The sequence below is a fragment of the Dromaius novaehollandiae genome, chromosome 3 (genome assembly GCF_036370855.1).
Source record: "Dromaius novaehollandiae isolate bDroNov1 chromosome 3, bDroNov1.hap1, whole genome shotgun sequence".
NCBI classification, from domain to species: domain Eukaryota; kingdom Metazoa; phylum Chordata; class Aves; order Casuariiformes; family Dromaiidae; genus Dromaius; species Dromaius novaehollandiae.
The window spans coordinates 10,635,970-10,661,472 of NC_088100.1; the positions used below are offsets into that span (position 1 = coordinate 10,635,970).

At 40.2% G+C, this 25,503-nt stretch overlaps 1 protein-coding gene and 1 long non-coding RNA gene across 3 annotated transcripts in view; one reads left to right on the forward strand and one right to left on the reverse strand.

Annotated features, from left to right (window-relative positions):
* The window catches only part of LOC112978694 (uncharacterized), a 69,597-nt gene extending 58,819 nt beyond the window's left edge, over positions 1 to 10,778 (reverse strand). The window contains exon 1 of the long non-coding RNA XR_010388718.1: positions 10,054 to 10,778. This is a non-coding gene — a long non-coding RNA (uncharacterized LOC112978694). The remainder of the gene's footprint in view (positions 1 to 10,053) is intronic.
* A 168-nt stretch (positions 10,779 to 10,946) lies between these two features.
* Positions 10,947 to 25,503, forward strand: part of LDAH (lipid droplet associated hydrolase) — a 122,721-nt gene continuing 108,164 nt past the window's right edge. The window contains exons 1-2 of one of the 2 annotated variants that reach the window (XM_064508361.1): positions 10,947 to 11,145; positions 23,293 to 23,445. In XM_064508361.1, the coding sequence (XP_064364431.1) occupies positions 11,112 to 11,145; positions 23,293 to 23,445 (187 nt within the window). In that variant the 5' untranslated portion in view covers positions 10,947 to 11,111. The remainder of the gene's footprint in view (positions 11,146 to 23,292; positions 23,446 to 25,503) is intronic. The other variant, XM_064508360.1, reaches the window with a different exon arrangement.

The following is a 25,503-nucleotide window of genomic DNA, read 5'->3' on the forward strand; positions in this document are numbered from 1 at the left end:
CTTTGCTAGTCAGGCTGGATCTTCAAGGTTCTTTCAATACCTAATGTAATTACTGTGCCTCTGTTTTCTTTCTGTGTAGAGATGACAGCAATTTTTGCCTTCACAGGGATGTTGTGAAGATAAACATATTAAAGATTCATCAGTAAGAGGGTTGTGTACCTAAAATAAACCTGTAGCTAGATTTACTCATTTGAGATTGTGAAAGATCTGGTTGTCTGCTCATTATCTCAATTTCAGGGAAAAAAAAAACATAACTAAATATTCCTAAAGTTTTGTGCTGAATTTGAATATCAGCAGTCCAAAAAAGTGTTATTACCAGTTCTAATTTTCCTTGCCATTTTTCATCAATGCAAGATTTTAAATAAACACAATAGATACTGCAAGCTCAGTTAATATGAAGTCCTATGAAAAAATTCTCATATATTGAAAACCAGTATGTTTTGGCAAAATATACAGTTTTTTTCTATTGTATTTGACAAAAGGAAGAAGTTAAGGGGAGCGGGGAATTTGGTGATCAAAGGAATGGCATGAGATATTCAAATAATAAAAAACTGGTTGTAACACAGGAAACACCTTTAGTAAAGGGCAGAAGCTGAAAGCATGCTGATTATTTACATGTTGCATTCACTTGGACTTCTTCCAGCCCAATACTGGAATTTCACTTTATCTTATGCTAATTTTTTGGCAAATCACGGTGTGGCGTTTGTGAGGACTTGAGAAATCTGACCTAGAAAAAGCTGATACCAAATTCTTGAACACCCATGTTCTATTTAGGTTATACACGTGATATAATCAAAATAAAAGGGAGGGGGAGAAGGGTGAAAGCTCCAGAGCAAGGCTGTCGGATCTCAAGCTGCTGACTTCTGAGTCTGAAGAAAGAAGCGACCAATTTCCATTCTTTTTCTTGGAAGCCTCAGCAAGGCCAAGTTTCATGGAACAAGCCTTGCCCTACTGTAGCCATCTCCCTTCTGTCTCCTGAAGAATCAGTCCACCCAATAAGGCAAGCAATTCCAACAGACCTCTGCAATCTAAGGCAGGAAATTCCTTTCAGCACAGCTTTCAGCAACGGAACGGACTGTCAAAACATCTTCCCAGAGGATTACAGAGCTCCTGCCCATGAATCAGTGGAGCGAGTTCGGCATTAATATTAGTACAATACCTCCAGCTCCACTTCAGACTAAACACGGGCAGCTTTAATGTGCATTTATGTAGAGGCTACTTAACACTTCCAAATTCAGTGCAAGAATGTCACTCTTGTAATACAGACTATTAAGAACTTAAGAAATGTATCAACTGGAAGAAAATGCTTCTTCCTGTCAGAAGCACAATCTAGTGTGTGTCCTTCCCAGCTCATAAATGGAATTAAATGTTTTCTTAATTAAAAATGCAGTCTTTTCTATTTCTGTCCCATGTCTTACATAATTTTATTAAAGGGCTTTTCATGGTCTTCCAAAAAACCCCCATGCATATGCAGTCACATTCTGAGCAGGAGGAAGTGTGTATATACTCATCTTCTGACCTCTTTTCCCCATAATAACTTGTTGAACTTACTGTCCAATTCTGAAAAATTGCTAATTCTAGAGGCTTTCTTATTTCAGTTCATAATGTGTTGCTGCTCATTGGAATTTACTTAATGATGGCTGATGGCCAGGATATGACTCAGTTGCATAAACATATGTGAAAGTGCTAACTGAGATGTCCTGGGGTATGCCCCCAGTGTCCCTGAGATGCCCAGATACCAGCTGCCAGTCCAGAAAGCAGTGAGACCCCATAAGTTCTGTCTCATCTTTGCCAGATCCCTGCCGTTGTCTCGATAACACAAAAACATCTCAGATAGCACTAGATGCCTGAGTTTAGGCAGCTGAATGTAGTTTCTGAGGACTTGGCACATATAATGAACAGCATAACTGCAACAACAGCAAAAAAGCTGACAGCTGAATAGCTGCGGTAACAGCCTAACCCTACTTCTACACTATTTCAAAAAATCTTTGTCTTGTAAGTAGCAGCTATGCCCAACTAAACACCAATGAGCCCCTCCCCTCCAAGATTCCCACAGACTATAACGGAAAGTACCTTAAAACATAAAAAGTACTGCTGAAATGGAATTTCCTATTTTTATTATCTCAATATACCTTGCAACTTAACAGGAGCTTCTTTACAGTTTGAAGACTGCAAGCCATAGACTATCATTTATGTATTTGTTAGGTTTTCCTCTTTTTAAATAGATATATAACCCAGAGCAGAACCTCATGAAGTTCAACAACGGGATGTGCAAAGTCCTGCACTGGGGAGGAATAACTCCATGCACCTGCACAAGCTGGGGACTGACTAGCTAGAGAGCAGCTTTGCAGAAAAGGACCTGGGGGTCCTTTTGTGGACAACAAGTTGAACATGAGCCAGCAATGTGCTGTTGTGGCAAAGAAGGCCAACAGCATCCTGGGATGCATTAGGAAGAGCGTTGCCAGCAGGTTGACAGAGGTGATTCTTCCCCTGTAATTGTTACTGAGCCACATCTGGAGTGCGGCGTCCGGTTCTGGGCTCCCCAGTACAAGAGACACATGGACATACTAGAGTGAGTCCAGCAAAAGGCCACAAAGATGATTAAGGGATCGGAGCACCTCTCATATAAGGAAAGACTGAGAGAGCTGGGATTGTTCAGCCTGGAGAAGAGAAGGCTCTGGGGGATCAAATCAGTGTGTGTAAATATCTGCCGGGAGGGTGTGAAGAGGATGGAACCAGATTCTCATCAGCGATATCCAGTGAAAGGATGAGAGGAAATGGGCAAAACTGACATACAGGAAATTCCACTTAAATGTAAGAAAAAACTGTGAGTGTGGTGAAACACTGGAGCAGCTTGCCCAGAGAGGCTGTGGAGTCTCCAACCTTGAAGATATTCAAAAGCCATTTGGACAGGGTCCTGGGCAACCTGCTCTAGGTCACCTGCTTTGAGCAGGGGGCGTTGCAGTACACAATCTCAGGAGGCCCTTTCCCACCACAGCCATTCTGAGTGTCTGTGACTCAGTAATTGTAGTTTTAAAGTGCAGATTAAAAAAGTGAAAGAACATATTTTGCTCCGTCTGTCCCATGCTTAACCTGAAGATAATGATATCTATCAATGTACACTTGTCCATAGGCTATATTCAACATCTGTGCAACATTCAGAAATGGACAGGTTGACCTACTTTTCCTGTGTTTGTCTAAACTTCATATTTTATGTGGAACTTTCCTAAATTAAACAAGAAAACAGAAAATCAATGTCACCAACTCTGCCCTATAAAGTACTGAATCAATATAATGGTGGCATGGAAAGGAGAAAGAGGATTTGTAACCTTCTTTCATGTAACACCTTTCACACTGATGTTCTTTAACTCCAAATTATAAGACGCCACAAAATTAAACTGCAGTGGCCACAGTATTCCACCAACAAAATACAATTTTAGAGTATGAAGGCCGTGTGTTGCAATATGACATTCCTATACAAAAGCAGTATAGGCAAGAAGCCTAGTGCAAACTTTTCTTTTAGATAAAAGCTACATTTTTATCTTTACTGTGTCTTCTTCATATTTGATTTATTTATAATTACTAATTTAAATATACCAGTTGATATAATTACTGCATTGTTACCTATGACAGACACAAAATACATAGCTTTTGCAGGGGGGTTAACCTAGCTAAACTTGTGCAAAAGCTCTTGTAGTAGAGGATATTTTGATATTTTTAAAAATTGCTGGAGCAGGGAGAGAGTATTTTAACTGACTATCTGCTGAGGAACTTGAACCAAAATACTTGTCTGGAACATTTATAACTTTCTAGAACTTCAGAATTTCACTGTTGCCCTCTGCGTCTGTGTAGGGTTCTGTGATCGTTTCCTGGGAGTCTTATCTTCCTACATCCATGTACAGTAAACCATAGGTAACAGGTCAGAATAAAATTCACTTTTACGCAAAGGCTAAACATGAAGTGATCCCTAGGGCTTAGGCAATGCTTAGGACTAGACTTTCTGCACAGAGTACATTCAATATGTGAGCTGAAACCTGCACTTTCTGAAACATCAGAAAATCTCTGATGAAGACTCTTGGCCAAACCTTCATACGATTTATGGCTTATGGTTCGCATGATCAGTTTTAGATAGCAATAAGGTGAAGCAAGGAAAAAAATTAATTATTTCACTAGTTCTCAAACGTTCATGAAATTCAGTGTTTTATTTCATATTACAGTTTGCAGCTATTAAATATGAGGCAGCTGATGTATGAGTTGTTCCAGTACACACAGCTGCATTAACAGCTAACTACAAATACATTTTACACCAGTGGGTTCTTTTAAGAACCAAATGTTCCTTCAGGAAGATTTACTAGTAACTTTTTTCATTTATTTACCCAGTTCCAGCTAATTCTGTATGTTACTATCCACATATGTGCACTTTTTTTTCTGTCTCTGCTGTTTGAAAACTAATTTCCACTCATCTATGGGGCAAGATTAACAGGGACACTATCATCTGTTCGTCGACAGGGTTTGCTATCATGTAACTGTTGACATGTAAAGGGTATTTCATATTTTCATTGGACATTAATTGTGCTTTCTTTGGATTAAGTATTTTAAACTGAACTATGAAAACAGAGCTAAACATATAGGTCATAGCAATTATTGTGTTATTTACATTACCAAACAAGTACGCAGCAGATGGCCTCCAGGGCCCTGGCCAGAACAACCTATCTCCTGTAGATTTATTTGGTGCTTTGAGATACTACCACCTAACCTCTAAACCCTTTTTGAATGCCATTGTGCCTATGGTTTGCCGTCAGGAATAATATTCCCGGCTTGTTTGTTGCAACACCAATATTTCTCAAGACTTTCCTGGTATCTGGGTATATAAAACTTCCATACTTGGGCCTTGTCACAGTGGCTATGCCTCTACCATTATATGAAATAGCACCAGGGACCACTAATGCGACAAGGGGCCAAATGACACACAAGGCTATGTCTGGACTTCATAGTACTTGGCCCTGGCCTCCTCTTGAACCCATGCTGTACCTATGTGGCCTTAAAACATAATTATTGCATTGAGTGTGTGTGTGGGGGGTTCATTTCAAAGTGCCTGAAAAATAGGAAGGCTGTGATGCAGCTCTTTTGTGTAATGTCTTCATTTCATGAAACTGAGGGTGTATGCAGTAAGAGAACACGTAGTGGTGGTGAAGAGTGCAAAGCCTGCTAAGACAGTTTTGGAAAACTATGGGAAGTGGAGGATGTCAAGTTTGCAGCAGTCTTGTCCATATTTCCTGTTGTGGATGATTTTTGGTGCACGCTATTCTCTAAACTGTGGCCAGGATTGCGTAAGCAAGTGATTACGGACACAGGCCAAAACCATGCCAAAGAACAGGCTAACAGTTAATTAGTCTGGACAATCAACAGTCAAGTGCTCAAGCTCACCCACTGGTCCTGCTTTATTTAACAGTAAAAACATAACCAAGGAAGTCATGCAAAATACTCAGGAATACTGGGCCTTATAAAGCACCACCCCAAACTTTTATGAGGAAAAGTCATGTTTTTTCCATCCTGGAGTTAAACAGGTCTTTAAATATACTTGTCCAATTCAACCCCGATCCAGCAAAGCATTTATGCTTGCAACCCACTTTAAGCTCATTAGTTTCAACGGGGCTGTTTGCATAAGCAAAGTGTAGGCATGCTTGGCAACTTTGGGACCAGTGTTTTACAGGAGACTATTCACATGCTCAAGTTTTGTACATTTGATGCCCTCTGACTTTATATACTTAGAAAAGAACAAGCACATGAAAGCAATACCCTGTATGCCATACATATAACTATATAACCTTCCATTTCAGAATGCCTGCACTTAATTCTTTAGCATACACACTAAAATATTATTGCTGCTATTTGTACGACACGAACATACCCACTCAAATGCATATCCCAGTGCTCTCCTGTGTACACACATCAGAGCAGGGTGAGCCAATCAGTGCTGTGTCAAGCCCATTTTTCTCTGCAGATATGGAATAACAAGCCTTTCCTACTTAATGTTTCTCTTCTTACTGTAACTGTCTGTAAAGCCAGTTTAGTCCTTGGAAGAATTTTATTCATTTACAATCTTTGTCTCAGTTGTTTTGGAAACTCATGAAGCAACTATTTTTTGAAACATTTCACTGTCTCTAGGACTTGGTTTTCTAACTCATCCTTTCCAAATACATGCATTTCCATCTGTTCTGAAATTAAGAAAGATCATTTGAAAATTTGCTACTGGGAATTTGTTATAGGCTTCTTAAAAATTTTATTTAGACCAAATTAGCATACACAAAATAGCTTAACTGTTACTGTGAAATTTCCTTCCATGCACAACTAACTATTTATATGATCCATATATACTTTTAAAATCTTAATTGTAAGATCTTGGTTATACAGAGATTCCAGATATTTAATTCTGAGCATACGAGTTGTTCCACTGAAAGTCTATTCAGGATCAAAATGCTGCAATCTATTGTTTTCCTTCCCTGTGCAAATTAGTCTATTTAGCTAGCACAGAGTGTTTTCACAGAACAATAGGAAAGATAATCTACTTTTTAAAGAAAACAGTATTATATATAAATAAAAATTGGCAAGCAAGCCAGACAAAAAGATGTAGAGAAGCTTTTTTTTCACACTGATTAAGCAGGTAGCTTGAAATGTTAGCAACGATTTGGACATATGGGCTTCTTCAAATAGATTTATATCAGTGTCCTGAAACAGATCCTATTTACACTTATTGTAACTCTAACTTTAGTAATAATATGAGAATCCTCACAACCCAATAGGTAAATTGTCTCCAGAAGCACTATGCTAAGCAACATGATGGCTGATGTTTTAACTGTAAAAGAATCACTGAATTCTTTCTTGTCTCTAGAATACTCGTACAGCATCATCTTTCTCTCTGTCACTCCTAATTTATTGTATTAATTTCTGTGTGTGCATCCAAGAGGAGCCACACACACCAGAAACATCTTCCCATTGCATTCAAGGCACCAGGGAACAGAAGAAACAGACAGCTGTAGAGTAAAGGCATTTATATCATTTGGTGAATATTAAAGCAAGATGGCTTTTTCATGGTTACAGATGTACAGAAAATGTACTGAAAATAATAAATCATTATGTGAGTTGTATTGATATGTATGTATGCATATATATTCTTCCACTTTACTACTAAACTTATAAATTATACAAAAAGAAATAAGGAACAATTTGTGATCTTCTCCTGAGAATATAATCTCCAGATTGAATCACAATGTCTGAACACTGCAAATAACCATACATCATACACAGAATTCTGGCCCTGTGTATGGGTGGACAACAACTCCCAATTATAGTGCTCAGGTGAGAGCTGGGTGTGAGGATTTGACAGTGGAATTTGGCTTAAGGAATAAGTTCAGGAAGAACAGATGCTTTTAAGGGTTTTGTCCCCTTACATGAAGATATAAGTAATGAAAATACATATCTGAGAATCAATTATGAGGAAGAAAGGAATGACTGCCTAATAGCATAGGTGACTATAGAGTGGTTAGGCAAGAAAGGAATGACTGCCTAATAGCATAAGTGACTATAGAGTGGTTAGGCAAGTGATGAGCTGAGATGATGAGCTATTATGCAAAACATATGTTGCCAACAAAACATCCACTTCAACAGCTCTTTTTACTTCTTACATCATGCCACTGGATTACTGATTCTTTAGAGTAGAGACTGTTTTGATTAACTTTTATTTTTATTATTTGTTTACTATCTATTAAAACACCCAGACCAACAACAGATCTGTAATCCACAAAGTTAATGTATATAAATATGTATAATAATGCATAATGTATAATAATGTATAATGTATAATAATTGCTAATTCACAAGGAACATCAATCAAAATAGTATAGTAAAATATCAACACAGAAAACAAATCAACAAATAACTGCCCTGTGATGAATTACTCTTATTATTAATAATAAGGATAATGATGCATGTGAGCAATGCAAATAAATGCATCACAGGACCCTGTCTAAATAAAATGCATGTTAAATGCTTTGAGCCGTACCCCTTACCCTTGCAACGCACACCGAGTGAGTCGTCCATGCAGTCCCTTCCCCAGCAGAAGCTGCTATGAAAGTTCATGCTAATGAGCAATTTTATGGTCTCAGTTAAGAAATTAAAGATTACCGAGCACCCACTCTCTAAAGAGCATACACCAAATCACACATAAAACTATGGCTGTACTTCTGTGAGGACAACAACCACCAATTTTCTCAGCTATTAAAAAAAAAATTAAGAAAATAAGCCCAAACAATTTACAACACAGTCACTGATTATTTATCAGACCCGAGGAGTCCTGCTGCCTTTGCAGGCCCATTCAGAACAGACCAGAACAAACTTTGCACATTGTTTTACAAAGAAAATAATTTCTGTGACTTCACTGCAGGAACTTTCCAATTCCAGCTGCTACAAAATGCAACGTACACTGTCATGTGCTTACTTTCTGCTGACAATCAAGTTTTATAAAGAGTGTAATAAAATGTTGTACTCCAATGAACAGTATTTTAAGGGCCTAGATCGCCCTATGTTTTTTTTAACACATATTAGATAAACTGAGTTCTGGAATAAAAAATGGCCTGCAAGACTTGATGTGATTTTCTGAAAGAGCACTGTTACTCACTATCAGTTGTAACTAGGAACATGAAAACAACCCTATCAAATCCAACCAAAAGCCCGTCCTGTCTCTGATTGCATCCAACACCAGATACCAAGGAAAGGGCAAGCGCCCCAGTGTATTTCTTTGGTACACTCAAACTCCAAAAGACTAGCGGAGCTTCCTGAGCCTTCCACCAGTATCTTCATGTTTAATAGCCCCTGATGGATTTCTCTTCCCCTAATTTGCATTATCTTTTTTCAAACCTCCGTAAACTTTTAAGATCTATGACACTTCCGATGAACTCCACAATTTAAGGATATGTTAAAATAAGTTTTGTTTTCAAACTGTTACTTACTTGTTTAATTTCCTTTCCACAGTTTTTGCGTTAGAAAAAACAACAAGCAGTCATTGTCTGGCCAGCTAAGTTTCACTCATCATTGTACAGACTTCTGTCATATCTCCCTAACCTCATCACCTTGTCTTCAGAAGATTTCCATTTCATTTATATGTTCTTTATATGGAAGAATTTCATACTTCCGGAAATTTTTGTCACATCTTTCCATACCTTTTGTAGCTTCATTATATCCTTTTAGAGAGGAGGGGGGCTGGAACTGCACACCACATTCAAGAAGTGAGTCTATCAGTCACAGAGAAAGAATGATGGTCTTTGTTTCCAAATGGTCACTACATCTTACTTATTTTTGGACCACTACTGAGCACAAAGCACTGAGACTTCATAGAACATCTATTGTAATTCCAAGGTCTCTTTCATGAGCTGCAATAATTGGTTAAGGGCCTATTGCTCTGTCTAAATATTTAGACTCTTATCTCCTGTATCAACGTTAATCAGTCATTTTACTGCTGTGCATTTGTATTCAGAGGTCCTTCCGCACTTCACAATTTTTGCTAACCTGAATAACTTAGTATCAACAACAATTTTTGCTACCCCACTATCCATCTCCCTTTTCAGAGTATTTCTGAGTATGTTGAACAGCACTGACCTTAGCACAAATTCCTGCACAAATTCCTGTACAATCCTACTGGTTCGGCCATGTCATTGAAAAAAAGGTAATTTATTCCTACCTTTTGCTTCCTGTCTTTTCACCAGCTACTTACCCATTTGAAGATCTTAACTCTTATCTCACAACAGTTTAGTCTTTTAAGAGCCTTTGATGAAAACTCTTAAACATCAAATGCCTTTTGGGAATTCAGGTAAAGTACATCAACCAGGCTTTCGTTATGCACACGGTCATTTGGCTCCTCCAAAAGATTCTGCAGGCATGACGTCCCTTCATAAAGATGAAGATTTTTCTCCAGTGTATCATCTTTATTCCTGTTCCACTCATTCTAGTCTTTATTATCCTTTCCACCAATTTGTTCAACGTATGCATCAAACTTACTGGTTTTTAGTTCTCCAGATTCCTCTTCGAACAGTTTGAATTTCCGTCACATACGGTACACCCAGTCTTCCAATTCTAAGCCTGTCTTAAGCAAATGATTATACAGCATAGTTAGCAGTTCAGTTACTTCACATCTGAATTCCTCTATACTTCTCAGATAAATGCCACCCGATCTTGCCAATTTATTATTCTGCCACAATTTCAATTAGAGACAGCTCTTCCAACACATTTCCCCCCCAAAAAGCAGCGTTCTAGCGTGAAAAGCACCTGGAGGTCATCTTTAACAAACATGGAAGTAAAAACCACATTTAGTCCCTACGTTATAGCCTTATCTCCTCTGAGCTCCCTTCACACCTCGAGCATTTACCAGACATGGAGTCTCTGGCAGGATCTTGACGTGTTTGAGAAAGGATTCATTGCTGCTTATGTCTTTTGTAAGTTGATCCTCAAAATCTTTTTTGGGGGGATGCTTTACTGCGAATTTACGTTCCACAAACCCACTTTATGTTCCGATTTTCCTCATTCGGATGCAACCCTGAACTTTTTGAAGGGCCTTTCCTTGTTCCTGGTACCCCGCCCTTTGCCTTCTCGGCATGCCAGCTTCCTCCGCTCTTTCTAAACTCGATTTTTTCCCCCAGAACTGCAGAAGCAAACCGGGAAACCCAAGGCTCGAGCCCCAAACCGGAGGACATGGCGCTGCCTCCCTTGGCGGGCTCCTGCCTGCCTCCGCCCTGCCTGGCGCGGGCTCCTGCCCACCTGGGCGCGGGCCGCCCCGGCGGCCTCGGGGGCACCTGCGGCCGCGCCGGGGACGGGAGGCAACCGGGGCGGGGGCGGGGGCGGGGGCGGGCCCGGCTGCTGCGGGCGGCCGCCGTCCCCTGAGGCGGGGCCGGAGGGAGGCGGCGGCAGGCGGGGCCGGGCTGCCCTCGGCCCGCCCCGCGCGGCCCAGGCGGAAGCAGCGGCGCCCGCCCGCCCTCCTCCCCGCCGCGCGTGGCCTCGCCGCCTGCTTCCGCCCGGCTTCGGCAGACGCTGCTGGCGCCGGCCGTCGCCTCGCCGCCGCGATGCTGGGTGCTGGGGAGCCCGCGCGGGCGGAAGGTACGTGCCTCCGCGGGGCGGCACGGCGGGCTGCCCCCGGCCGCCCCCTCCCGCTGCCGGGCGCCGCGCGGGGCGGGGGCAGCACCGAGCCCGCGCCCCTGCGGAGGGCGGTGGCGGGGGGAGCCGGGGCCGCTCGGGGGACGGAGGCGCGGGGCGGCCGGGGCCGCCGCAGCGCTGTTGCGAGGCGCCCCTTCCTCCCTTCGCAGCGCAGCAGCCGGCGGCGGGGCTGACACGAGCCGGTGCTGAGCAGCGGGGCGTCCGTATGTAACGGTGGCGGCGGGCCGCGGTGTGGGACCGCGTTCCCGTTAGTAACGCCGGGGAGCGGCCGTGCGGCAGGCCGAGGTGGGGTTAGCGCGTCCCGAGCAGTAGGCGATGCTTTGTACCTGCTCCCTTTTTTCGTGCGGTGAAACTTCAAGAAACAATTCCTAAGCAGTGTTTCCGTTTCCACAAATTACCTGCGGTATTAGCAGAAATGCCCCTTGTAGTGGTTTTTCATGTGTCAGTGCTTGTCCCGGTGAAGCATCTCTGGCAGTTGATTGGCACGCGTGACCTAAGCAGCAAGTTATGAAACAGGTAGGAAGGAAAAGTCTGTGTCCTGAAGGGCCTGTAAATGAAGAAAATGAGGTTAAAAATGCTTAAAAACTACAAACAAGATGAGACTTATGCAGGGAAGGAGATATCTTTTATTAGCATGGCTAATAAGGCTTGGAAAAGCAGAGAAGGCAGCAGGCGTGCACACACCATTCTGCAGGAGTCCCCGTCTGCCAGCGCTGTTCGTAGCACCGGTGCCAGAGCAGCACCGTTGTCAGTAACGTAAGCTTTAAGGTAGCTGCTGCGAAGAAATGCCTGCGCCAGACAGGAGGTGAGCGGCAGCTCCAGGAAGCAGTGTAAATGGTGATATGGAAATGCGAAAGGAAATGAAGGTGATGATGATGAAGCATTGCTGAGACATGACAGTTGTTGAGGGCTTTCTTTCTGCTAACGTTTTTGCGGCACCTGCAACAATAATGAAACGCCTTCTTCTTTTGCAACTTAAGTATAATATGGAAGCTGTATCATTGAAAACTTGAATTAAATGATTCAGGCCCTCATTCTTTAAGATGTGACACAGTTCTGGTCCTCAGGGACTTTACAATGTGCAGTTAAGGTCTGAGAGGCCGTCTGCATTGACCTGTTGCGGGGTCTGGATGTGAGTTTATATCTTGTGTGGCTCAGAGACCTATAAGCCTTCAATTATTAATAAAGATTTTTGCAGTTCTTTATTAACACAGTGTTATTTTCTTGAGGTTCTTGCTTATGGTGCAGTGAAGGAAATATTCACATACTTAAAAAGTTGCTAAGTCATAGCACTAACGTTTAGTATTTTCCATCATGGAATTGCTGCAAAGGATGTATAAAAGCAATCAAAATTAGGGATCTGTCAAGAATCTCACCTTTGACAGTGCCATAAGCAGATGTTTATGAGAGAGGCAAACGTGCATGTTTTTGCTTCGCCTCCCCCCCACCCCCTAAGTATCCGTTCAGCCTCCAGCCACCAACCCAGGAACTTTGTGGGGTAGATGTGCTAAAGACATCAAATTTCCCAGTAGATTTCTTCTGGTGAAGTTGTTCTTGCCTTGCACCAATGTAAACGAGTGTTTGCAGCATCCAGTGTCAAGAAGCCCCATGGGTCAAACACCCACCGAATAAGGAGGTGCCTCCTTTGGCTTTGAACTTGTCTCCTGCTCCTTATGTTTGGTACTTTATCCTACTTATATTGGAAGAGATGCTGATCAGTTATTAGCTGCTCATCTACTCGATGTGATTCATGAAGGCAACTAGAAAAACTGCATATGGGCAATCGTAAAACAATTTCCAATATGACTGCCCAAGCCAAAGGGTTTACCGGTAAAGTTGGCAAGATTTACCCTAAAGCTTCCTAGCACTGATCTTGGTATTAGTTTTCTTGAGAGCTTTGTGGTTTTTAGTAACTCTTTTCCTGTTGTTATGTTTCACTGTGGGTACCCTGTGAGGAAAAAGTGGGGTCCCCATTTGGGATAATGTCTAGGTTATATATTAGGAACAAAATGTCAGGATTTGGGTTTTAGTGGTATTTTGCATACAGTTTTACAGACAACATATATGCAGGATGTGAAGGACAGTTAATATTTGCCTGATGTAAATCAGGCATGCAGTTAGTAATGGTGTGACTACATTTTTTTCTGATCTCGACAATCTGCTGTGTAATATTGTGAGTTTTCATTAAAGTGCTTGACCAAATTTGATTCCAGTTTGCACTTTGAATGATAACATTTAGGTGTGCAGTAAGGTACATGAACAGGTTATGGTGGGGGAAGTAAGTCATTCTGATGAAAGAAAGATTATAATGGAAAACAAATGCATAATATGAAAGGACTGACCTTAACAGAGTTGTAACCTAGAAAAAAATCTGGAATATCACTCTGAAATAGTAGCCTGAGTGTACAGTGGACTAGTGAAATGAATGAGCGAATTCCTTATTTACCTAGCTAGGGTTGCACAACCAGCTAACGTAGCTGCGCCTTGTGCAGTAAGTGCCTTGGTTTTGAATGTTGGGTAATTCTGATGAGTCAGAACAATGTTTAATTAGAGATACTACAAATCCAAGTATGGCAGGATTTCTTCTGAAGGGAAAGGCCGCATAATTTGCGTTTGTAGTTTAAAATATTACATATGAACAGCCTGAATGACAAATCAGCATAAAGCAAAACATAATTTAGCAGTAGGGTCCTGAAGGGAAGGACATGCAGACTTGGTTACAACAACAAAATGACTAGAGAAGTGAGAGTAACTCAAACTGAAATACCTAGGCTTCCTTCAGTATCCTCACTTCCTACTGTTTTGTCTGCTGCTTCTAATAACCCTTCTGTTCCTTTGGTCCTTTCCTTTTTCTGTCTTATCTCCTGCCTCTGGTTAGATCTGTTCCCTTTCCTTTTGTTTAGACAGATACTTCACTCAAGTCTCTTATGAATTTTTTTGTGGAAATCCAATCTCCTCTTCACCTCCAATCCCCCATGTTATCTTTCAAGAAATTAGAGCACTACTTGGAAATAAAACAGTTATCAGATGATAACTGGATCATTATTTGAGCTTCTGAAGAACACAGGCTTTGTATATATATTTGTATTTAGTCTGGGTCTTTGTGCAAAACAGGGATATTTCAAGGGTTACTCTTGTTTTGGGGAACAAGTTATTGCTGGAGTTACAGTGCCTTCAGCTTGGTGAATTGACCAGGTCCTCTGTTGGTACCAGACCCCTAAGTCTGCATGTCAGAGCACTGGCATGTGCAGGTCTTCCTGTGGCGCTGGTGGCATCTTGGAGATGCTTTTCAGCACCTGCCCCACTTTTTTTTGGCCTGTCTGTTCAACTCTGGTCTCTGTCTCTTCTGCCTGATCACCAGAATGAAGAGCTTCACCGTCATGTGTTACAAGGCCTGGAATCCAAGTCCTTCCCAGTATTAGCAGTGCGGATAGCGTTAGATCTCTTTCTGAGCCACTACAATAGTATAATTATCTGGTATCTTTCTTTGTAGTCTCTTGCTTGTTATGTCTCGTGTTCATTGACTCTCCTGTTAGTTTCTCCATCCTTTGCTCAGAGTTCCCTATGGCCTCTTTGCTTTCATGCCTCTGACCTTGCCTTCATGCCTTGGGCCTTCATAGCCTGTTTAGCTATACAGCTGTGACTATACAGTTGCTGCAGTGAACATAGGAGGTGGTGAGCAGCAGATACAGGCTGAGAGGTAACTGGAGGATGTTGTTGCGACTGGTAAGTTGATCCACTGTAAATAGAAAGTATCTTGACTAATTCTTTATGACCTGTCGGGAAGCACGGCAGCCAGCAGTACCGAGAGAGGGGGCATCAGTGAAGACAAAGGTCAGATAAGCAGTTGATATAAGAACATGTGCAAGTTGAAACAATAAAACAGGCAGAAAAGAAAGCCTGTGATGTGAACTGACTAAAACTGCTTTGATTTAAGAGGCAATGTTGGGCTAAGGGAGAAAAATTAATGTTAAACTGTGGAAGAAACATGTAAGGATTGATACATGTAGAAATATAGGAAGGTTGATAGCACAGCAAAGGTTTGGGGGAACCCAATCAAGGAAAGTCTACTGCTAATTGGATGGCCATATGGTCTTTTTGCTTTGGTATCTGCTTCCAGCTAGTATTCCTTACGTTCTTTGAGCTTTGCCTTATTTAACAGGGACAAAAGAAGAATGCTGTGCTCCATTAAGCAGTGAACCTTATTCCAATATATGATGGAAAAGGAAGTAGTTGATATTAGATGAAGTAGCAACTGTTTTTTCTTCTCTTGCCTGTCATTGGTGCTGCTGAAAGATGTAAACTTTTTAAGAAACTTCCAACTTCTGAGTGCTATTGTTTACATGCATATGTAGCTTACCAACACTTTTTTCATGCTTGAATGTTTTCTGAAATACCTGTAAAACTTAAACAGCTGTCCAACAAAAATGTGCATCTTACAAGTTGTTTGATATAGGAAAGCAAATAAAAAGTATAGAGCATACAGTGCAGAGCCAAGGCTTTTCTTTGACCTGATCCTGGTTTTTTTTTTTAAAAAAAGGGCTATGCAAAGTTCTTTTTTCCCCCGCCCCTATATATAGTAGAAACGAAACAACAAAGAATGATTCAATAGCTTGCTTCAAAGCTTTGCTTCAGGCTTGATTTGCTTCAATCAAGAAGGCCCATGCCAACTCTTCTCCCACATAGTTCACATGCCTCTTTAGCTTCAAACATGCTTCCTTTTGAGTAGTAATATATGCTGGTATTTGAAGGCCCTTAACGTTTCATTTTTCTACATCCAAAAATGAGCTTAATGGGTTTTTGCAACTTCTTTCATGACTTGTAGCATTCCTGTCTCTAACTTCAGTGAGATTTTAAACCGGTCTGTAATTGTGATGTTAAATCTTAGTTTTGCCCTGCAGTTCCCAAAATGTTGATATTCTGTCCAACATGATTGATACAGAAATAAATAATTAAACAATTCACAGACTTTGGAAACTTTGTCATCTTTGATTTCTTTTTTTCATGCTATCTACTCCAAAATATGATTTGTTTCCCTTTGGTTTTCTATAGTAGAATTTTGCTATTTGCTTGATTTTCTTGCAGGCAGCTGGGAAAGCTCATTTACGACATGCTCTTGACAAAAGTCTGCTGTTTCTGTAAAATTTTTTGCTCAGACAAGACCTGGCATAGCTTCCTCCCTAGAAACCTTCTCTACCATGAAAATATTGCACTTCAGTTCCAGCTTTTTACATTCTGTCATGTAGGATTACTGTCTTTACTTCACTGAGGTTTTTGCTACGATTGCAGTCTAATCCCAGATCATATATCTAACATGTATTTGCTAGGTCAACCTGTTCCTTACCTCTCTACCTTCTTTTTATTCCTTAGTGGGATTTCAGTTTTAAAAGCCAAGATTTTCCTCTGGGTCCAGAATACTCCTAATGTAGTATTCAGAGAGAAAGATATCTTTAAAAGTGACTTCATCTATCCAGTAGATCTCAAAATTACATGCAAGTGATTGACTACTTCTTCCTTTAGGATCAAATCTAAAAACCTTCCCATCTTCCAGAAATCCCTTTTTTCATTCTGGAAAATAACCCATATTGCACTTTGCAAATTAAACCCTTGGTATATCCTTGTGTGCACTTGTTTCTTTAAGCAACTAATTTATTGTTTGTTTGTTTTTAGATCATCAACATTATTAGCTTTAGCATCAGGCTTGCATATTGACTGGGATTTGGCTGCATTGTTAGGAATATAGCTACAGCTTTCTTGTGATCTTTGGGATTTCCCCCACTTAATGATGCTTGTAAAGTAAATACCTCTTTTTTTAATAAAACAAAAAGAACTTAAGATGTTTTAACTCTTTTGAAAAGATTTCATATGGAAGCTACCATGTGGGTATGATTAAACAAACTGATAGGGCACATGTAGGACCTCTTCCACTGTAAATGCATTGGATAAACCACATTCCAGTTTTAGAATGCCTTTTTTTTTTTTTTTTTTTAATAGCTTTGGGTCTATTTATAGTTGCTGGTACTGTATGGGGTCTCAGGGGACCCTCAGCCACACCAGGGTAATGCATCATGATTTCCTTGGCTGCTGCCTTGGCTTGCTGGGGTGCTGATGCTTCATGGGACCAACCTGGTGATAAAGCTGCAGTGCTGAATGGAGAGCTACGTCACCTACCCAGTAACAGGGTGCAGTGGTTTTGCTGTTTGAGCACTGTGCAGGCATAACTGGGTTTTTGAGACCTTTATAAAAGGAATGTCAGCACAAGCAAAAACTGAGGTGTGTGATTACCAAAGGAGGAATGAGATCAGAAGTAAAAATCAATGTCTCATTGCCAGAAGTGCAAAAAGTTTCTCTCAAGTCTTTCATTTGCTGTTTCCTCCTCTTGAGAGTAGTGTGGAAATCAAGACCATGTGTGCTGTAACAGCTGGATTATAATCTATTTATGGTAATTAAGAAGAGCTTAATTTGATTTTTCTATAGTCACCATCACATTCTGATCCTTTTTTTTAAAGCCAAAATCATCTGTGAGATCCAAAGGTTGGTTAAAAGTTGTGGTAGGCCTTCTAATCCATTTCCCCAGGGTGCTGATCACCCTCTGCATTACTAGCCTTGTATTGGACCAATGTAGGCTTGTATCATTGTGGGATCTGAAAATGTTTTCTGATTTCTGAGCTCCCCAAACTCTCCTGAACTGTTCATATCACTGTGAAGTAGCTTGTTGGAACAAGGTTGATGGGGGATGTTAGGGAAGCAGTCTTTCTTTTGCTTGTTTTAGAGGAACACAGCCTACTGTTTTGGGCTGCCTTAGGTATGCAAGGTTGGCTTTTATGGCATTTTAAAGGACCTTTCATGTAACTACATTTCTTCATTTGATTTTTGTACAGTGTTAGTTTTGTAGTTTTGCTTGTTAGTTTTGCTTGTTTTTACAAATAACACTTCACAGTTTTTATTTAATGCTTCAGAACTAGCAAGGAATGGACTAGTATGTCCTTTCCAGCAGATATCTTTGACACAGATTTGTAGGTTAGAGCATGAAGAAATGTTTCTATTTTATCTGCTGCTGGCTGTTTTGCTCATGCAGAGTGGTTCAAGATTTGTGACCAGTGTCACAACATCCTGCAGATTCTTTGGCTACTTTTGCTGTTTTTCCGTCAGAAATCTGGCTTCTGCTGTTTGTCGTTTGTTCAAAGAAATCTTTGATGACATCTAGGTATTCCTGCCCCCCTCCCCATTCATCTTTGCAGCTTTTCTACCAAGTCAGTCAGTTTCTTCCTTCTACTTTCTACTTCTTAGGTATGAGCAGATTAGTTCTGGTCTGCAAATCAAAGAGCTTTGCAGGTCTGGATGATTCTGCTCGGGGGATAATGTTTCAGAAATTGTTAGAGCTCAGCATCTAGCAGTTAGCTGGAGGAATCTCACTTTCTGTATATTTTTCCAGTTATTCTTTTGTGTTGTGGTGTTGAATTGAATCAAATAAGCTCACCAATGTGTGTATGTATGTGGCTTTTTTTTCTTTTTTCTTTTTTTAGCTGGTGCAGTTAATCTCTGGAATACAACTACTTTGGTTTCCTGATTTTCTGGTCTGCTCTGGATTGCATTCCTTTTCTGACCTATATAGTTATTGTTATCTACTGTAGTCCTGAAGACCTCTGCTGCCTTTGCTAAGGTACTAGAAAAATTGGCTGAAATCCTTGTGGCAGCTCACCTTTTGATCCTTTCTGGTAATTTAGGGACATAAGAATTGCAAAGTGTTGGTTTAAAGAAAGCTCTAGAGAAAACTTAGTCCAACCTTCTGCTCAGACCAGAACTATTGCTTTGTCCAGCTGAGTCTTGAAAACCTCCAGCAATAGAGATTCCACCACTTCTGAGATTTGTCTTCCAGGGCTGCTTCATCCTCCTAGCAAAGAAACTTTTCATGTCTGAACCTTTCAAGGCACAACCTGCCTCTTATTTTACCATCTGACACTACTGAAGAAAAGTTTGGCTCTGATATCTTTGGTTTTCTTTCAAGTGCTTGTATGTTGCTATTAGATTACTCCTTCTCCTTCTCTTTGCCAGGTTAAAAAAGTGCAGTTCTCTCAGCTTTTCCTCAGAGGTCACTTGCTATAGGCTGCTGACCATCTTGACAGTCCTCTGCTTGACTATCTCCATTTTCCCAGTATCCTTGAACTGGAGAGTAGGAGAGACAGGACAAAACTACACTCAGTGTAGTTGCTGTGCCCTCACTACTGCTGAGTAGAAAGGAAGAGTAACTTCCCTCAAGTTGCTGGCCATGCTTTTCCTAATTCAGTCCGATATGCGGCTTGCCTTGTTTCTGTTGAGAGCATATTGTTGTTTTTTATTCAGTTTGGCGTCCATCATGACAAATGTCTTTTTCAGCTGGGCTGCTGCTCAGCCAGTTGCTTCCTCGCTGCTGCTGAAGCACGACCTTCTGGCCCAGGTGCAGATTTTTGTACTTCTTGCTGTTGAGCTTCATAAGGGATTTGTTGGCCCAGTCCTTAAGTTTCTCAAGGGAACTTAACCCTCTGAATTGAAGCTCTTTTCTGATTTTATCAACTGTCCCAGCTGATTCAGCATTGTTTGCTGAGGCTTCATTTTTGTCGCATCATCCGGGTTTTTGAAGAAGGTGTTGAGCTATATAGGCCTTAGTGTTGATGTGAGAGTGCTCCACTTGTTTGACATCCAGCTAATAGCCAGTAATTGACTACTCCTTTTTAAGCCTGTTGGTTCAGCTAGTTTTCAGCCTATGTAAGTCAGTTTATTTACCCTGTATTTCCTTAACTTGCAAATACAAAGTGGGAAATGCTGTCAAAAGTCTTAATGTATATTACAATGTACAAACTATTCCATGGGAAGTAAAGGAGCCTGATCTCTTACAGTCACATCTCTTTCCCTAGCTCTGTTCCCTTCCCCGCCCCACCAGGATGATAACCCTGGTGAAACTCCCACCAGTCATGTCTTCACTGTCTTCTCTCCGTATTTTTCTCTATTTGTGTTACCAAAGGCAAAAAATACAGATAACCACCTCACAGTAAGTAAATAAATAATACACCCTCAGCTATTGCATAGAGTTGATACTGGGAAACTTTTGGGATTATCTCAGGAGGACAGTTTCTTTGAGAAACTTAGTAGATGTGTTTGCAAATTTTTTAACTGTACAACATTTTCTTCTTTAGTGTGCAGTCTTGCTTCCAGGTATTGCAATATTGTGCATATTAGAAACTAGAAGATATGTATAAAAACTGAAACAGAGCCACTACAAGAGTTGGTGTGAAGCCAAAAAGCCTACCATTCCAATCTGAAATATATTACTTACCTTCTTTTTGCATTATTTAGTTTATGACCTTATCTCACAAGTGCTACTTATGAATGAAGCATTGTCAGTGGGATTTCCCATTGGAGTTCCTCAGTAAAATCAATCTCAAATGAAACTTTGCAACTGATTTTATTTGTCCATGATCAGAAGCTTCATATGAAACCTACTTTTGTGAATAAGGACTTACAAATTTTGTTTCCTGATTGTAAACACCTGAGAAAAGTGCTGAGAGACTGAATGTGTGCATTGGTTGTTGGTGTAACTGGGTTTTTCTGTCAGAGATGCTCTTGACTACTTTCAGCTTTAAGTAATGAAGAATTGAATAAAGCAGGAATAATGCATTGCAAAATTTACCTTATTTTAGTTTGACAACCTTTGCTTCAATTATTTATGTTATTGTCACTGTAAGTTAAAAAAGGTAACATGGAGAATAATGAAGCAATAAAGATATCTCCTTTGCAATCTCCTTTGCAATTAAAAGTATCTTTTGGGTGGGGAGAGAGTAGTGAGGTGAAAAAGCCTCATCCGGCGAATTATGCTGTAATTGAAAGTGTTAAACTCCCTTCCCTCCAGAAGCATTCTCTGTTTGCATTGTACTTTTTTTCCTCTCTCCAAGGGACTTGAAGCTTTGTCTTAAATTAACAAAATCTGACTCTTCCGTATTGCCTGTTGTTTAGCTCCAACCTTTCAAAACTTCAAATGCAAACTGGAGGAAGAAAGGAACTCTTGTTTCTGCAAGTGCACTTTTTATGTAGTCGAGCATCACTACGTACAGCTTCCTTTCAGGTCTGCTCCTGTAGCACTGCCAATTTTCCAGTACCACTGCCCTCCTCCCATAGCTGGTCCTGGAAATTTTGGCTGTTAGGAGACAAATTTAAAGCCAAATAAATACTTTGCCATACAAGTAGTATAGATGCTTTGAGAGTTTCTATTTAGTGTTTCAGTACAGTAGTCGAATAAGCTTGTTATCAGTAACACTTTGTACTTCTTACTGTTCAATTTTTCAGGCCCCAAACTTCACAAAGCAATTAGGACGTAGAACTTGGATCCTTGTACTGAAAAATGAATGGCCTTTTTTCACTTAGCAAACAAATTTGAAAAGGCTAATGTTATCCTTAACTAGATATGTTTGATGTTTTAAAGATTATCATGGTACACAAATATTATCCCATTTATTGCAATATTATTTTCTATTGCATGTGATTTGATCATATTTTTAATCTTGTTTGAATTCTGTCTCCTAATTCCATGTGGTGCTGCATTGCTCCCACATAAATCATAAACTAAATAGTGAGTTTTGGACTCAGGAAAGATAGCAATCTTCTCCTTAAATAACATTAAGGTGGTTGTACTTTGCTCATTTCAAAATGAGGCTTACTAATAAGTTTTCCTGCAGTGACTGGATGTGAAGTCCTTGAGGGTTACCCTTGAGAACTGCTGGTGTATAATCTTGATTTTGGGGTTTTTGTTTGTTTTGCTTACTGTCTTGTTACATTTTTATCTTTATATAGCATGTGTACTTCTGTCAGCTTTAATGTCTGTACCCAGTACATCCTGAAAGTTAGACCCTTTTTATCAAAAACAGTTAAATTGGACAGCCTTTTCCATTATAGATGGTCATCTTTTGGATTAAAATTCATAGCCGTTTCTACAAAATTTAACCAGGTTCTTCAGCTCTGCTTAAGGCCGACCTGTTGCTGTCCGAAGCCTGAAGTACGACTCTTACCTGATTAGAGGTATTTTATAGGCCTTAAATGACCCTTGAAGTCGTTACGAAGAGCCTTGCTGACTTGCCGAGCACCAGTCTTGGTCGCAAGTGGAGCATGCGTGTGGCCATGCAGAAGCAAGGGCGGGCTTCTGGCTCGCCGTTTGGTAACTGCGCCTGTTAGCCCGCGGTAAATGCTCACTCTGGCAGATGTTCATGTGTGTCATGGTTCATCCTGATGACATTTGAATCCATAACTAGTCACCTGATGAAGAGACTTTTTTTTTTCCTCCCCACTAAAGGGCTGATGAAGGGGTTTGGTTAACCAGCCAATTCCAAAGTGCTATCCTAGCAGGGCACAAGCACTTTGTGTACGATAAATACTTGAACTGATGAACATGCTGCTTTTTTCTTTCTTTTAATGCTGTAACGTACTGTTTTATTTCCCATCATTACATTTGGGCAACCAAATCATTTAAGAAAAGCTGTGTGGATGGACATAAACATTTGCTTGAGTTGATCGCATCCTGAATAGCCTTAACCTTCGAAGACTTTTCCTTTAATTCTTTGAAAATTTTAGATTCTAGAGAAGTAAGTTATGCTGGAGTTAATTTGGAGATCACACCTGCTGCTGAGAGGCAACCTAGTGGCTAGTACATTTGCTGTGGCCTCAGACCTTTTTGTTGTTCTTTAAGGCACTGTGCTCCCATGGTTGGGGCACGCACAACTTGTGAAGACATTCATGCCGCAGTTCTGCTTGTTAGGTGGTTCTTTTGTTTGCTTTCCAATAGGTTTCGCTTGAATCTTTTCACTGGGTAGAATAAATAGGAAATATAAAATTACTTGCCCTTAGGTAGAATAGGCATTATAGTCCAGTATGGCATGTATAAATGTCTACAGCCTATTAAAGCTCCGAATATTGCATTGGGCCTCTGGTAGGGATGACAACTACTGTGGGGGAAGTTTTGTTTTTCGTAATTATTATATGATTAAATTGGAGAAAGTGTAATGGTACAGAGCTAGCCATGTAAATATTTGCTGGTACATTATAATATCTTACTTTGTCTAACAGCAAACATGAGGTCAGAAGAGCCAGTCCCATTACATGAAGAATTTATTTACTGTTGTGGAGCTGCTACCCATGTCTTAAAGTGCGGGCCCTGGAAGGACCTCTCAAAAGATGAAAGTAAAAATCTACCCAGACTATTATTCATGATTATTCCTGGTAAGTGGGTTTTTTTCCTGTTTTTGTTTGTTTTTAAGAAGTCCAGAAATGCGATGAAGTGGAATGGGAATGCTTGATTTTAATGTGTAAAAGATAAATAAATAAACAGATAAATTGTAGTACTTGGCAGATAGGTATGCGTAGAAACAAATAGCCTTGTGATGGTGAAATTTCTTTGTTATATTTGATTACTACTGTTATCTGTATCAGTGCCTTAAGTTAATAAAGCTGAGAAATTAGGATGTCTCATTTGTTTACTGTGTGATGTTTGTTCACTGACAGCATCACATTTTTTTTTTCTTGGTCTCTTTCCCTTTATCTCCTGTACATTAAAGTGGTACTGCAATGTCAGCCTTGTGCCTACTTGAAGATGAAAGTTGCAATACTTAAGAGAGAATTTTAGATACAGCAATTTTTTTATGCATAGGAAATGGTTATTAACTTACATTTTTGCACTTGAATTCCTACGATAAGCCTCTTTAAATCAACGAGTGTCATATACTTTTTTAGTTGCATTTAAAGTTTGTCATCCTAAAATGAAAGTTCTAAACTTTCATATAGTGTAAGTTGAAATCAATGGGGAAATCTTAAATTCACTGAAGTCTGTAGGAGTTCTGCTATTAGCAAAAGTAGGCCTGAGCCTAGCCAAAGCACAAATACCGTGACTATTTCGCTGGTTTAGTAGAGTTGTAGATTTCTAATGCATCTGTTCTGGTTCAATGTATTTCCTGCAGAACACTTCTGTGGAGACTTCATATGATATATTAACTAGATGGATATCCAGAAATAGACACCAGGGCAATGTTCAGATTGCTTCTGTCCGTGTGGTCTGGAACCTTTAGAAAACATGATTCATGTTTTGGTCTTATTTTCAGAATTATGTTGGTAACAAACTGGAAGTTCTCTGATTTGAGAAAACAATTTAAAAAAACCTCAACAACAACAAAACCCTCAATCTGCTAAGAAACTGGGTTAGGAAATAATGAATGATGGTGAGGGTACTTTCTGGGAGGCAGTAAACACCTAGAGCAGCTGAGGCCTCTTGGCTTTCCCTCTAACACTTAACAACCATTTAGGTTAAGAGACTAGGAACAGGAGATTGTTGTTGCTAGCATAAACCAGAAAGCAGAAAATCAAAGAACTTTCTACATGTAAAAGTAATAAGTTGAGTGACACTACTGTGGACACTGTTTTATTTACAGTGCTTGCCATCATCTAGCAATTACAGATTGGGCAGAGAACAACCAAGATGTCATTTTAACCCTTCATTTAGTAATTATATAATAAGTAGGTTTTTATTTCTCTTGAGGTGATCATTTAATATTTTTGACTTACAATGCAAATATTGACTGAGGATAAGCTGATACCAATGTTTCCTTAAGGAGTAACAAATATTGATACTCAGGAAAGCAAGGGTGTGCTTATAAGTGTGCTGAGAGGAGAGTGATTTTTTCCCAAGGTACTGCTCAGCGCATTGTTTCCCTTTCTTTCAGATCTTGTACATTTTCCTGTTATTTCTTTTCTGCTCTTGATCTATCTTGCCATACCAGCTCTTTCCTTAATCCTTCTTTCCTATTCACCTCTTCCTTTTGCTCCTGAACAGTTTATATTTTAATTACGATTGGCTTCTTGCTTTTGTGCTGTTAGCAAGCGTAATACTGAGGCAGGTCCTGCTCTCCCAAATTCTAGAGGTGTTTTTATTTGTGTTCAAGATCATCTTCCCCACTGAGAGCTAAAAGCGCTTTTCTTTTAAAGAAAAAGACTTCTGTCTCCAAGAGCTGAATTTGCAAGAAAAAGAGAAAGCCCCCCCAAATAGTATGTAATGTATTAAAAACTAATTTTTGGCAACATTGCCCTAAAATCTGAAATGCTTACAGCTTTCTGGTACAACTGAAAATACTTCCTTTAATGTCATTTTCCTCTTCAAATTGCACTAATGGCCTGGGGTTGTGTTCCTGAAAGGTCTGCTTTCCACTCCAGTATCCATGCCTGCCACTTAAGGTTCACTTTGGCATATGATAAATTAAGCAAGAATTTATTCTGTCCCAAGAGAGCATC